The sequence below is a fragment of the Nanorana parkeri genome, unplaced genomic scaffold, assembly GCF_000935625.1.
Source record: "Nanorana parkeri isolate BGI_ZX_2015 unplaced genomic scaffold, ASM93562v1 scaffold2029, whole genome shotgun sequence".
In the NCBI taxonomy this organism is placed as follows: Eukaryota; Metazoa; Chordata; class Amphibia; order Anura; family Dicroglossidae; genus Nanorana; species Nanorana parkeri.
This window is the reverse complement of record NW_017308297.1, coordinates 117,935-133,354: the sequence shown is the minus strand read 5'-3', so window position 1 is coordinate 133,354 and position 15,420 is coordinate 117,935. Positions and strand designations below refer to the sequence as shown.

The 15,420-nt window shown below is 39.2% G+C and overlaps 1 protein-coding gene across 1 annotated transcript in view; it reads left to right on the top strand.

The window, feature by feature from the left end:
* The window catches only part of LOC108800446 (neurexin-2-like), a 149,053-nt gene that overhangs the window by 53,746 nt on the left and 79,887 nt on the right, over nucleotides 1-15,420 (top strand). Inside the window, exons 4-5 of the mRNA XM_018572430.1 lie at nucleotides 934-1,235; nucleotides 5,168-5,191. Of these exons, the coding sequence (XP_018427932.1) occupies nucleotides 934-1,235; nucleotides 5,168-5,191 (326 nt within the window). The remainder of the gene's footprint in view (nucleotides 1-933; nucleotides 1,236-5,167; nucleotides 5,192-15,420) is intronic.

The window sequence follows — 15,420 nt, the reverse complement described above, 5'->3', positions numbered from 1 at the left end:
CCCCCTGCAGAGTTTTTTCCACACCCCCCCCCCCCCCTTACAATTGAGCTATAAAGGGAAGATTTAATGAAGTGATAGAAGTCTTATGATTGTTGCTGCTATTGTAAATGGTCTAAACTCAATAATTTTCCTGATTTTCTGCACAACCACAAATGTTGAAGTTGGTCAACTAGTGAGGTTTGGTGAGGGAGTATAACATTTGAAACACTCATTATACAATCTTCATTTTACCAAAACATATAAAAAAGTGAGCTTTTTTAGTACAGTTAGGGAAGTAAGTGGTGTGTACAATCAATCTAGAAATATGTCAAAATTATAGGAATGAGTTCTTTGAGTAATGTTTAGATTACAGCATAAATGAAACATACATGGCTGTTTAGAAACAATACAGTGAGGACAATGTTGTTTAAGTTTAACCTGTGGCCTGTAGTATTTCTTGGGCACCACAGCTGTGGCCTTTTCTGTGGATTTATTTGGCAGTTCAATCCCAATATGTAATGGTCTTTTTTTAATGTCTTTGTATGACATATAAAGTTAGGAGTCTCGGTTTAGTAGCTACATACGTCAAAAGATATCGTGCTTTACTGACACTTTTACATAGCGAACATCCACACTGTAAATGTTTAATCATAACAAGTCTAAAGCATTGGAATACAATTCTTGAAGCACTTTAGTTTTCTTTTGAATTTTGTTATTGCATGTTTGCAGGATATAGTAATCATAATGTAATATAATGTATTTCTGACCTTACTTTTAATTGTCATGTTTTATTTTTCAGTTTGTGTTTCATTCATGTGGTATCATTCTAGCTTTTGCTCTTTTTTGTATTTTTGTTTTGTTTTATTTGCTTTAAACGTTTCTGCTTGTTGCAAACTGCTTTGTGTTTGGCCACAGAAATTTACTTCCTTCACAATCTTGTTCCATGTTATCTAGGAAAGGAAGAATATGTAGCTACATTCCGAGGAAATGAATTCTTCTGCTATGACTTGTCCCACAGCCCAATCCAAAGCAGTGCAGATGAAATTACTCTCTCCTTCAGGACCCTCCAGCGGAATGGATTGATGCTTCATACAGGGAAATCAGCAGACTATGTCAACCTTTCACTGAAAAGTGGTGCAGTGTGGTTGGTTATCAACCTTGGATCGGGTGCATTTGAAGCTCTAGTGGAACCTGTCAATGGAAAGTTTAATGACAACAACTGGCATGACGTTCGTGTCACCAGGAATCTACGACAGGTATGTCTTAAATGTTATTTCCATCTATTTTGTGCTATTAGAAATTATAGGCTTGCTTATTAGCACACAGATCATTCATCTTATGTCATTTTTGTTATAAAATTATTACAAACATTCACATACTTTATGCATTTTAGCATTGAAAATTGTGTTGAAATCATATTGCAAGAGATATACAGTCTAGAAATTAGCAGATACTGACATATGGTTATCTCTGCATTTTCTGACTATGATTTGAATTGCTAAATTGCCTATATCATAGAAATTACACATTTTGGTGTTAGAAACATCTTAGATAGAGTGTCTTTATTTGTCTTACACACTTCATTTACAAAATTAATAGAAAGTTCACAGTCAAGTGTACCTGTGTTCAATGCAAATACCTAAGCGTATGCAGGTATTTAAAAAATAGTAGTTTTCCTTGCACATGATTGGATGATGAAATCAAACACAACTTCCCAGGCATAAGTGAACTTTCGACTGGTTTAGTAAATAAAACCTTTTGTGTGTAGTCTGAAAGATTTTATGGTAGAGGTAATAAAACAGCAATTCACTCAACCGATTTGCTTAGTTTACCTATCTACTTGGTTATTCTAGAACCTACAGTGCTGTTGGAAAAATGTTAGTATCTACACTATGTATCCAATTATACATAGTTCCTTAAATAGCTGCTAATACCTTTTTACATTCAGATTTATACTCAAAGGAACAACTATATTCCATAATTGCAACACATCATGACTGCTATAGGACACGGTCATTACAGGCACCCTGCACTGTCTCAAAGTTGTTATATCTTTAAAACAAACACCAACATAATAGAATGGTATAACCGTATATTGCAGTTTTTTAGTTTTTGTGTTAGACGGGCACAGGTAGCAATAGTAGGACTACCCACTGAACAGAGGATTTTGTACTGTTAATGCAGAGGTTGGAAAGCGAAAAGGTCTTATAATGATTGTGCTTTCATTTGCAGTTATTCTCTGCTAATGCTTGTCTAATGACGTATAACTATGGTGCATATGTTTTTCAAATTAGATGCAGAATTTCAGAATTTTAATATATTGCAGTGTCTTCTTTATTTTGCAAAATATTAAGATGACATTGTGGGTTGGGCAGTTTTATGGGATTTGTGAATGGAAAATTAGGATTTACAGACTTTTATTTAGTTTATGTCTGCCTTTCATTATCCTGAATTTTTCATTTTGGTATTTATAGATCTTTCACTAGTTGCAAATTAATATAATTAGTAATTCATCCTATAAAACATTACATACAGCTGTGGTTCAGATATCACTAGTAATATCTGTTGTGTCTTTACCCCAGTTGAGCTTACCTTTAATTGTCAGATGTGCTATGTTAAGCAAGCATTATGTTTACTTCACACTGTAGAACTATTTTCAGTAATTTTCAGAATAATGTATCTGTCTATATCTGGTCTATTTTGTTCTATTTTATTCCCAACCTATATAAAGGTGTGTATAGATAGCTCATAGTTCTAGGTATATAGCTAATTCCAACAATGTTGTATTTCTCTTGTGTGATCTTGTGTTAATGTGTGATTTTTTAAATATTGGAAACCATTACTTCTTATCAATTCTTGTTTCATCTTTTGAAACATTATTTTTTTAGCCACCAAAAAAGACACTTCATTGAACCTAAAATAATTGCAAGTAAGACCTAGGAGTTTTTTCAAGGAGAGATATATTCTGGGAGAAACATGGAGAATAACAACAATTACTTTTTTCCTTCCAAATGATAGTTGCCTGGTAGTCATGCTAACCCTCCTAATTCAATATTTTCACTGCCTAACCAAGAATGAGTATGCAGATAAGCACTTCTGACTAGGGATGACCGAATCTGCCCTGATTTGAGGCAAGGAGGTTTATTAAATCCTGCTTGAAATTCATTAACTTTGCATCAAACCCCATTGAAATGTATAAGGTAAGAATCTTAATACTAAGTTCTGGCCATTCTCAAGACTAATAGACAAGCTGTTGTCAAATAAGTACATGAGAAGCTGGGCCCAGCCATGTGGGACATTTCACAAAGCAAAAAAAAAAAAACATACAGCAGGGAAAATGTCCCTTTAATGTGGCTTCGAGGGCAACATTGGAAACACACCAATTCTATAAGTGACATGCTTGGTAGATGCCTTTCAAGTTGCATGTGGTGTTATGAAACAGTACAATTCTCAAGGACAGCCTCAGTGACACCATATTCTGGCATCACTTACATAACCTTTACATCAGCTGCTATCTGTCACTTAAAAAAAATTAAAAAAATAACCTACACTATAACCATCCCCAAAGTCCAACAAGTTGAACCCCACTTTGTCAAAACTCTTTGTGCTACAACCCCTGCCTCAAATAATTTAGTAAAAATGTCCTGGCTTAGGTTGCCCCAGAATAACACATTTGCATCTTCAATTTCTTTATTTTAATTTGGTTCTTTTTGTCATTTTCATTAATTGTTTTTGTATTGATGAGGTGGTTGGCCTGCATACAGAAGAGGCTAGGCATATCTGCTTTTCCTCACTGCCAACATGACCCTTCTCATTCCAACCACTTAGCAGCTAGTTGTATCTTTTATAATATTGATTTGTTTCATTACAGTTAGGGCACTGGAGATGTAGCTGGAGGTGTAGAGAAAAAGCCTCCAGCTATAGCCTGACCCCCTTCCACAATGCAGGAGGAAGGGCAAACAGTCCAATTCTCCAAGATATATAGCATTTCCGTACCTACAGGACATTCAGTAAGGTTTACATCTAATTTAAGAGACCAGTCAGTGCCTACAAGCCCTACACTAATCTGCCGCTATGCACTTTATCATTAAAAGCAGCACTTCATATGCTTTTCCTATCGCTGGTATGCACATTGCCATTATGGCTGCTGGTAACCTACCCTTTTATGGTGAGGTGGATGGCTTATCCAAAAATCCCCTTATTGGCCTTTCTAAGCCAGATGACCTAAGTGCAAACATGCCACACATGCAGGATTAACCTCAAACCCATGGTAGACCCAAACTCCAACCCTACTTCTGATTTTCCAATATGTATACCTGTTCAGGGGAAATGGCTCATAAAGTATTGAGGCCATAGTGTCGGCATGACAAACAAGCAACTTCCATTTTTCAGAAGGAGGTTAGCAATGACATCCTATATATTCCTCTTAGGCAAAGGAATACTTTAAAGAGAAAAATGTTTGCGAAAATCTTTGTGAATGTCACTTTTTCATACAATAATCTGCATTATAAAATACATGCAGTAAATTCAGTTAATCCCTTTAGTTTAAAAATAAAACAAAAAACAGTTACCTCAAATACATCCACTAAAAGTAAAACACAGAGGTGTTTTAGTCATTGTATTTTCATTATAACCTATGCTGGACTGTTATGGTTCATTTATTTGGATTCTTTGGGTTTTTGTTGTTTAGACACTACTGCTTCTTGTCACTAAATGCAATTACTTAAAATGTTTTTATATTGTTTTATCTAATTGGATGTTGAAGAACAAATATGTAGGCTTTGGTAAACTGATGGACTGCATTCTTGAGTTTTAGCTGATGCATTGAATAGTGATTTATATACATTTTAATATACTAGTATAATACAAAAAAAATGAAATTTTGTATCAGTTTTCTTTAATGTTAGTTATTTTCTATCATTTAATATCTATTTTCCAAAGTCCCAGCGTTACCTGTCCCCACTCACCTGTTGCTCACTTGCTCCCTCTACTAACGTTTTATCTCTGCAAGCTGGAACATAGCATCGTCTTCCTCATTTTATAGAGAGAGCCTGCTTTGGATCAAAATAAATGGGTGGATGAAGGGGGGCAGATTGATTTGGAAGATGAAACAAGGAGGGAACTCTCCTTCCTTTTCCCTACTTGTATTATATATATATATTTTTTTTTTCTTTCGCTTGCGTTAAAGCATGCAGGCATCGGACATGCTCTGGTAAACAAACTCCATTACCTGGTAGATATCACTCCAATTGTATCCCTGGGGTTTATTCCAGCTCCTGTCTTCTGTTCCGTTCACAGCTCAAAAACCTAAAGTCCCTTAACCACTGTTCCCTTTCACCTCTCACCCTAAAACTCTCCTTTACAAAGTCCTTTCTATCTTTTTTTCAGACAATGTTATTGTAGCTTGGTGCACTCATCTATAATTTCAAAATTAATTCCACATTTTTATTGTTTCATTTTGCATCTTTTTATTGCCATTTGTTTCATGGGTCCATGTAACTAGCACAAAATGCTTTCTCAATAGATCCTTGGTATAATCGTTGTTATATTTTTCTACTTGCAAATTTGTATTTGAATTAGGTGCAGGGCAGCTTTTACTTTGTCACTAATGCAAGTTTTAGAAAATAATAGTTACATAATATTTAATGTGAACATTGCAGGAAAAAACGATTTTAGAGCTTTAAAAACTGCATATGCTGTATCTCTTTTTCAGTGCATACACGTGAGCATATGCTTTTAGATTATCTACTATTTTCTGCTAATAGTCACTGTGGGTGTCAGTGACTGATGGCAGCCTACCATTTATTTCATGTATTAGGCAGGGAATTTTGTAGAAATGGTTTTTCGCCGTAGTTGCTCAGTATATTAAGAAAATGTCTTGCGACAGTGTCCTAGCTACTTTTTACCAGGATTTTCTTTGCAAGAGCACTGGAATAGTAGTGATAGTAGTGATATCATGTGGTCTTTAAATGAGTGGCACAGTTACTTTACTATAAATATTAATTAGTCATTAGAATAAATTCAAGGAGATATTGCCTTTGCTGCTTTCTTCATTTCATCAGACATTTGAAATAAGTTTTACATAAGCAAAGTATCAGCTGTATGAAGTTTATAGATTCTATAAAAGGTTTTTTTTTAAAGTTACTTGTTCAACATGGCTTTGTGGTCCTGATTTACTAAAATGTATGCACATACACCGTCACATCAATGCATCTGCAGAGCAGGCTGAGCAACCCAGTCATAGTTTCATATTTTTTTTACTATGTGTACTTGAAACACGCACATGCACATCCTTTAAAGCATACATACAGCAAATTTATTAACAAATCTGATTTGCTCAGGAATGTAGACTTCAGTATCTGCCATGTGACATCTGTTAGTTATTTTGCATTAAGGAAAAGGACCCCTGAATTGCTCAATGATATAGCTAAAAGTGGTTGTAAAAACCACTAAAAGTAAAAATGCCATAGACTATGGGTAAGGGTACCATTAAGGGTACCATAAAGGGTACCACAGTGTGCACACATGTAATATACAGTGCTTGTGCAGAAGGGCTTTGATACCACAAGCATGTGTAGATGGATCTTATACATTGCTGCTTGCATTTGGGGGTTCAAGGGATAGATGCACATAAAAATATATTTCCATACTTGTTCTGACAGCACAGCGCTTCTGTTTTTTAGAGCATAGCCTTTGTTTAGCACATGCGTATCTCGTGTTATTTTTTATGTTAAGGTAGACATAAATGCAGCATTATTTTTCTATTTTATTTAAAATGCAAACAGGGACCGCAATGTTTGCACTGAACATGAATGCACTCATGCCAATTGACATTTTAATCATACTAATAACTTTACAGTGAGTTCTCCATGCTGCTGTGTATTTTATTTTAGTAAATCAGGCCCTATAAATGGTTGTTATGGATTCACAGCATAGGGCGTAGTAGTAGGACTATATCAAATAGCCATCTGACAACGTATGCATGCAAATCATGCTGTAATGCATGTATAAGGTAATCTGATAAGCATTTTGTTGTAGGTTGTCTGTGTAGGTCAGGGTGTAGAGCAGCATCTTGTGGTGATTGTATATATTGTAATCACAAAGAAAACCAGCATGCAATGTCAAATGTGGGGCTAGTTTAGCATGAAGATTTATTTTGATAAAAACTAGTGTTTCCTAGCTCCTCTTCTAAATGTGAAAGGGTCATGTATAGAAATATCATTTTTCGTTTGTGTTTTTTCTTTTTTTTCTATATATTTTTTTTTTGCTCCCTTTTACCTTTCTCTACTCTGGCCTTCCTTGCTGTCCCCCTTCTTTCTCAGTAACCTCACTGACTCATGCACATAATCTCCCAGCATTAAACACTGCTTTCTGTATTACTGAATGGGCTGAGGTTAGAGGGTGGGGGTCTTTCATGGCAGCCTATGTTATAACTTGTGAGAAGTAAGCTTTGGAGTATAGTTGTCTGATTATACACAGGGTATTGTCTAGCTGCTGACCCTTACAACCATTATTTTCTTTCCCCACCTGTTGTTTCTTAGTGGATCACAAAAAATATTTATTTAATCCGGCTGCCATTATAGAACACCCTCCTTCTTAGACAATGCATGCTATAAGTGGGAGGGGGCTGCAATAAGGCATGAATTAACATAATCAATTTCTATCACATAAGTCTTGTACAGTAACTTCACTAACATAACCCTCAGTCTTTCCATTACACTCTACTATTTATTTCCTTTTCTTCATTAATCAGAAAATGCAGTGAGAGATATGCTTAAGATTGTATGTATTTTATTGTAACTTGATGGCTCACTGCAAGTTTTTCTAGTAGTGTTTTCTTTCTTTAAACTTTTTTTCGTATTTAGATCAAATACCATACATATTTATTTTCACACTATTTTTTGTTTTTAAGTCATAAGCAACCACTTTTTATTATAGAAAATTTAAATTCTCCATTTACCACTCAACCCTTCTTGTTTCTACGACATAACTCCTTAATCATGAGACTTCATCTGGCTGCTGTGTTCGAGCAAGCATGGGGCTTTAGCATGAACTGAATGGACCTCTCCCTACCTCCATTAACCTCATTAACTGCATGCCTGAAAATGCAATGCGCCCTGACCAATGATCTTCTTGCCTCTTTGTTCGGGGATGTATTAACTGCATGACCCTCCCCCCTCCTGCATGTCCCCTCTCTTGTGATCTGTGACATGTTTAACTCGAGGTTTGATTACTAATGAACTGAAATCTAATTAATGACTTGTTTACTAATCAACATTTTTGTGTCTGGTCTGTTCCTCTGAGGGGGTCCACTAACTTTTCACTAATACTATACATCTTTCCCTATACCTCCCTTATCACCCCTGTCCCGTGACCGCAAAGCTTCTCCCCCTCCCTAACTCTAACCTTTAACCTGATTCCTTTCCAATTATGGGGAGACTTTGAAGGGCACTGTGCTGGTGTATAAATCAATTGAGATAAAATGTATTTTTAAGCATAATAGGAGAAAATTGGTTACAATCAAAATAATACATATGAGTAAAAAAAAATAGTAAAAAAAAAATAGAATAGAGTAAACATGTAAACTTACCTTTGTGACATTTAGCTAATCAGTATAACAACTTGCACCATTTTTGTTAATTATATGTATGTCTTACAAACAAGTTATTCTTTTATATTAAGTTTTAGTGATAATATTGGCAATGATGTGTCCATTTTGCAATCCCTGAAAAAAAAAAAAAAGGAAATTGCAAAGTTGACTCCTGGTGACTCTTATCTAGGATGTTTTGACAGACCCATAATGTTTTTATCCACAGGTTTTGCCTCATAGTAGTAATCGTAGCAGTATAGTAAAATTACTATAATTTCTAGCTGTAGCACAGTGGTTTTTATATTATTTGATCTTATATAAACCTTTTAAATAAGCTGAAAAGATTGATTAAAAGGTACAGTCTGATTGGTTGATAGAGGTTACTACACTCTAAACATCATCAATACCATTTTCCACTTTTTTTCCACTTTATATGTAAAGAGAACTGGGTTAACAATTGATTTATTAACTTTATGGTCTTAAGCTGCTCATACACCTTACGAAAATCGGCCGATTTTTGTATGTGATCGTATTTTCGTCCGATATTCGTAAGGTTGATGGGCAGTGTACAACCGCAAATACTGTACATTTGACCCACTTTTGACTAACTAGCAGGTTAGAAAACTTTGGTCGATTGTACGATTTTCGCAAGGTTGGTGGCATTTCGGTACATCAAAAATTGTACAATTTACACTGCTCATGTGCAAATGAAAATACGCAATGTCGATTACCGCAATTCGTCCAGGTGATTTTTTACAATTACTGCTGATTGAACCTTGCGATAATCGAAGCAGGATGGGGGCCGCCATAAAAAAATTGCACGCCGGTTCGATCATCCGACGAAGAGTTTCGTCCGATGATCGCAAGGTGTATGAGCAGCTTTAGAGTACTGCTAAGAGCAGGTGCCTGGTAATAATTGGGCAGTAGACTACAACCAAACCCACAGTGCTAGGGAAGGGTGGGCATATTATTAAAGGAGAACTATGAGATGAGTGATTTCCACTCACCTCATAGTTCTAGCCGACCTGTGACAATGAGACTGTCACAGGTCGGCTCAGTAGATCGGGAGATGAGCGAACACATACCAGGTTCGCTCACCTCTCGATCCTGTCACGGCTCTCTGCCGTGACAGGGGGAGGGGCTGGATTCTCCTCTCCCCGCTCCGATCTGCCAGCGCTGACTGGCGGAACGGACGGGGGAGGGGCGGGTACAGCTGGCTCTGCCTCTAGATAGGCAGAGCCAGCTGTCACTCACGCAGCTGGGCAGATCCCGTCATCTACGTCGAGATCTGCTCCGGCTGCGGCGTCTCAGTATGCCGCGAGCTGTAGCTCGCGGTATACTGAGCTTAGGGTAACGGGAGAACGCTAGTTTGTGTCCTCCCGTTACCCTAAGGATAACTATGGTCGGGTACAGCTGGCTCTGCCTCTAGATAGGCAGAGCCAGCTGTCACTCACGCAGCTGGGCAGATCCCGTCATCTACGTCGAGATCTGCTCCGGCTGCGGCGTCTCAGTATGCCGCGAGCTGTAGCTCGCGGTATACTGAGCTTAGGGTAACGGGAGAACGCTAGTTTGTGTCCTCCCGTTACCCTAAGGATAACTATGGGGAAAAACACTGACCCCATAGTTCTCCTTTAAGAAGGTTTTCTCTGCACAGCCAATATGAAATTCTATGGGAGACAATTGTAGTTTAATAACCTGCAGCAAACAATATACTGTACATATTATCTTCAGTAAAGGTGGTCTAAAGTATTTCTAACACTTGATTAATACAAGGAGGTTTGTGAAAGATGGGATTTATTATTGTTTTGTACCACTACTTCCACTGTAAATAGCATATTTTTCTAAGCAATTATATTCACTGAGATTTTGCATCAACTTCTGTTTTAACATATAACACTTATTTTAATTTATAAAAACAACAATTTTGTGGTGATACCACAGATTACTCTTATAATGCTAGAGCTACTGCCGAAGGCCATTGTGATGCAAGGCTGCATATTTGTTCACAGATAGAAAGAAAGGCTGACCCAAGAAATAGAGATTTCCAAAGACCTCAAAAAACATTTCTAGAGGTCTGGAAAAAGTTACCAAAAGATTTCTTAAGGGGCATATTGGTCCACAGTTACACATCTCTATTAGCAAACACACATATAACATTATATTGTTGTTAATGTAAAAAAAATCATATAAGCCCTTTAATTTACTAGTGAAACCCCCTTTATTCACAATAACCCCAACCAAACACTTCCTGTAGCTGATATCCCTACGCGTTTCACAACTTGGCTTCTTCAGGGGATTGTGACCTGCCCTAATAAGAGACAATACATTTAATCAACACATGTCCACAATTTCTTGAGCTGGTGATCAAAAAGAACATCAGTTAAAAAAAAATTTGGCCCATTAATGTATTTATGTCATGCAACAGTATTTATGTGGGATGGAGGTCAGGACTGACCTAAAATACAAAATATCCTCAGTTTAATATATTCTGTTGTTGATTTATTGCTGAGTCTTTAATTGTCATGTTGCATTGCTCAAGTTTTAGTGGAGTTTTAGTTCACAGACAGTCATTCTTTTGTAGAATGTCCTGATACAGCTTTTTGCTCATTGGTCCCTCAGTACCATCAAGCCAGTCATGCTTAAAGCTGAACTGAAGGCAGGTAAATAGTATACACAAGTGAAATACATATAATGCAGCTGTTTAGCTTCCAACTGATTTGTATTTCTGTATATCCAGTTTGGGGATTTACAGCTCTGCATCACACCTCAGCCATGTATGGCAGGGAAGCAGACCTGATTTTAATCTTCTACAGTTCAATAATACTTACAGGTGTTCTATCCACCCCACCCTGTGACTGATACAGAAGCAGGGGCGACTGACCATTCGGGCACTCGGGCCTTGCCCGAGGATTCGCGGCCACCACGGGGCTCGTCACTGAGCCCCCGCTGTCCTATTATCCAATCACGGGGGTGCTGCGGGCACGGCCGTTCAGTTCTATGTGCCTGCCTCCTCTGCAACCATGTAGCAGAGACAGCTCGTCCTGTATCTGCTCTAGCTCATGGGACTGTATGTGACATATGTTTATATTAACTTAAACTCTAAATAAATAATCACTCAACACTCTTTTAATTTAATTGGCATTAATTGGCCGCGGCATTTTTATTGGATAAAAATTAAATCAAACTCTAATAACCAATCTTAATAATTAACCAATAACTCTTATTCTTCCACCATATTGCCCAGTTTTCGAAACTCGAGCAATATATTAATCAAGGGAATAGTCCCCACTAGCCTGGCTTGCGCCTACGCAAGCCGAGGCACCACCACCAGCCGCGACCATCTCAATGCAATTTTGTAACCCTAAATTAAAAATATCTAAAGCTACATCCGACAGATGCACCTCATCCTGTCTATAAAACCCCGCTAAACCACCCTCCAAATCCCTATGTCTAAACGAAAAACCTCCCAAACTCGGCATAAATTTCTCCATCGCTCTATTTAGGCGCCGGCGAATTTTCTCAAACGGGCGACCGGTTGTAGTATTCAACCAAATCCTTCTAGGCACTATTTCAGAAAAAACAAAAAGAGTGCCAGGCAATGCGGATTTTAAAGCAGCTAACTCCCCTTTCATTTGAAACAATAGATCCAATGTTCCCACTTTCCCGATATCATTACCCCCCATATGAATTAATAACACATCTGGAGTAGGCCAGCAGCGCAATAAATCGTGCAAAACCCCCAATAACTGACCCCACCTCAAACCTCTAATCCCCTTCCAAAAAACACAAAAACCATCTGTCGGCATACTCAAATTCTCTGAATAACAACGAAGAGCCGCTCTGTTCTGCGCCCAAAAGATAAATGAATGGCCCACGATCCACACCACAGACCTCCGACCTGAAATCAAATAGAAAGGTTAGGGCGCACATACATATGAAATCTATCCGAACCCCACCGTCCTATTCTCTTAATAACAGAGTCCGCCAAGCCCAACTGCGCCGCCTCGGTTGCCGCCCCTATCCTAAATGAATGTGACGAAAACTGCAAACTAGCTAATCCTAAATAAGCTAAGCATTTCTTAAAAACACTATTGAACTGGAAAAACCGTAACCGGCGCACCGTCTAAATTAATTAAAAAATTACCATTTACTCGTGGTCTGGATAATAGGTACTCGCGCACCCTCACTACTGGACACAGAAAAGGATCACTGCATGCCCTCAAAGTTAGACAATGTCCCAATCCCAATGTATCAGTTTTGGATTTAGCTATTCTCAAATAAACAATCGAATCGCCCACCCAAACATCCCCAACTAATAAACCCGACTCCATCCTTCTACTAGGAGGCACTAGTTCTGAAACCCGAAGAGCCGCAAAAAAGGCCAAAATAAACGCCGTATGGAACAATAATGATTCATATGGCGAATAACAGACCACAGATGTTGCAGCGCATAGCCTCTTAAGAAGCTCACCTGAAATAGGACGTCTGGTATCAATAGTAAAATTTTTCTTCCGATAACCTTTCAAAACCTGCCTAACTGAAAAATAACTACAGCAAGGGGGAAAACTAAGCAATTTAAAGAAAAAGGAAATACCCGAAACCGCCTTTTCCAAATAACTATATGAAGGCCCATCTTTAATGACGTAGCAAAGAAATGCCAAAATGGAATCTTCACATGGATTGACAGGAGGTGTACCCAAAACCTAATTAAAACCAAACCATTTCCTCCACACGGTAGAGTAATCCGCCCAAGTCTTTGGAGCCATCGAATTCCTGACATATCCTGAAATAACATTCAGATCAAACTCCACAGGTGCTCCGGACACCGGAAACCTTCCAAATCCGCTCCTGGCAGAAGCTCCCTGAAACGCTGCATCTGGAAACGGGACAAAGCATCCGCCAATACATTAAATTTTCCAGGGATAAATTTAGCTTTCAACCAGATATTCAATTTAAGACATAAGAAAACCAAATATCTCAACAATTTAATTACCGATGTGGACTCATTAAACGCAAAACAAAAAACTTTGCGAATTGGGGATGAAGAAGCAGTAACCGGCTGTTTAAAAATTGTTTGTCGTTGTGATGATAAAAGATTCAACCACAACCCAACATCCTTCATCCCCCATTTAAGAGAATTGAACACCGATTTTTTCTGCCTAAAAGATTCATCATATTGAAACCATCCCAAACCACTGAAATTCCTGTAAGCTTCCAGAACGATTTCAATATGTTGAAAAAGCCCAACACACTGCTCTGGTTGTCTCTCTCGCAATATACTAGCGTATATACAAAACGCTTGAAGCCAACTGTCAAACCCGGCGTCTGCTCGTTGCCTAGGGGATTTTGCACGTCCTCTGGCTCCTCCCCTCCTCCTCCTAATAGGAGACGGCGAGTACGCACGTCCTTTGCGTCTAGTGCGCTTCGCCACGCCCCCTCCGCCGCCGACGACGTCCGTCTCACCTCCTCCTCTTGACCCGGCGGGTAAAATCCCCGTCACTCGTCTCTTCGCCGCCTCATCTACAGCAGTCCGGTCCTGTCTCCCATCCGCCTCCAGGGGAACTCCCGACGGGCCACGACGAGGGGATGACACCACGTCAGCTGCACCTCGCGGTCTTCCATCTCTCCGGTCTTCCGACGTCGACGGGTAAGATACTGTATCCATCCCTCTGTCTGCTTCCAAGCAGCGACGAATCCAGTCTTCTCCCCCAGCTTCCTGCGCTTTCTCCAAAACTTTTTTCAGCAGCTGTAGCCAGGTTTCCACAGCCTTCAGGAAGCTTCAAAACGAGTTTCCAACTGGATGATTTAAAACATCTCGGCACCTCCTTATATAGGGCCTAATCCCAACTGACATCCATTCTCGTGGCGATGTTTTCCCGCCAAAATAACGTTTTTTCCCGCCGAAAAAATCCACCGTTGGATATTCTTAAAGAGGCAGTACACTAAAATAGAAAAACTGGGAAAAAACACCAAAAATTTGCTTTTAACCTATAGTCCCCACATTCCCATGAAAATGGGCCTCTAATGGATGCCATTTATACACTCACTGTGTCAGCAGCCTCTATAACTAGAGGGATGCCGGGGATGCTGCTTGTCTGTAACATGTGAAGGGGCCTTGGGGGCAGAATAGAAGGAATTGTCCCTGGACCTGTAAAATCTCAGCCCTGTACCAGCAACAGAGATCACCTGTCTGACGTTCTCCCACACCTCTTCCACCACATGAAAAGCCACCATAACATCTACATTCAGGTACTGCTGGATAATAATGATGATGAGCAGTTGTTCTGCACTTGATGTATTCAATGGCAGTGTTTGAGTTCAGTTGTTGTTAGTATAGCTAAAGTCCAAACTCTTCTTTTTAATGTAGAAAAAGCTAAAATCCCTCTTCCCTTTTTTTTTGCTGTTTGCAGGATGTAAAGTGAAGGGAAATGTCTCCAAGGAAATGCAGACAAGAGAGGAAGTAGGGCTAGTTCACACCAGCCCCAGTGCGTTGCAGCCCCACACCAGCCCCAGTGCGATTCTGTTCTGGAACGCACTGGACCGCATCCCGGTCGGCTCACTGCGTTCTTGGGCGTGAGGAGGCATAGTGGTGCATTGAAGACAATGGCACCGCAGCCACGCCCCCTGGCCGCAGTGCGATTGCCTGCACCATAATGCGTGGAACATCAATGCATGCATTCCGGTTCGTTGCGACCAGAAAAAATGCTGCATGCACTATTTTTTTTAATCGCATCGGACCGGAACACTGGCATTGATATGCCATGTGTTCGGGTGTGGGCAATCGGACTTCAATGCACCACCATGCCTCCTCACTCCCCAGAACGCAGTGAGCTGGCCGGGATGCGATCCAG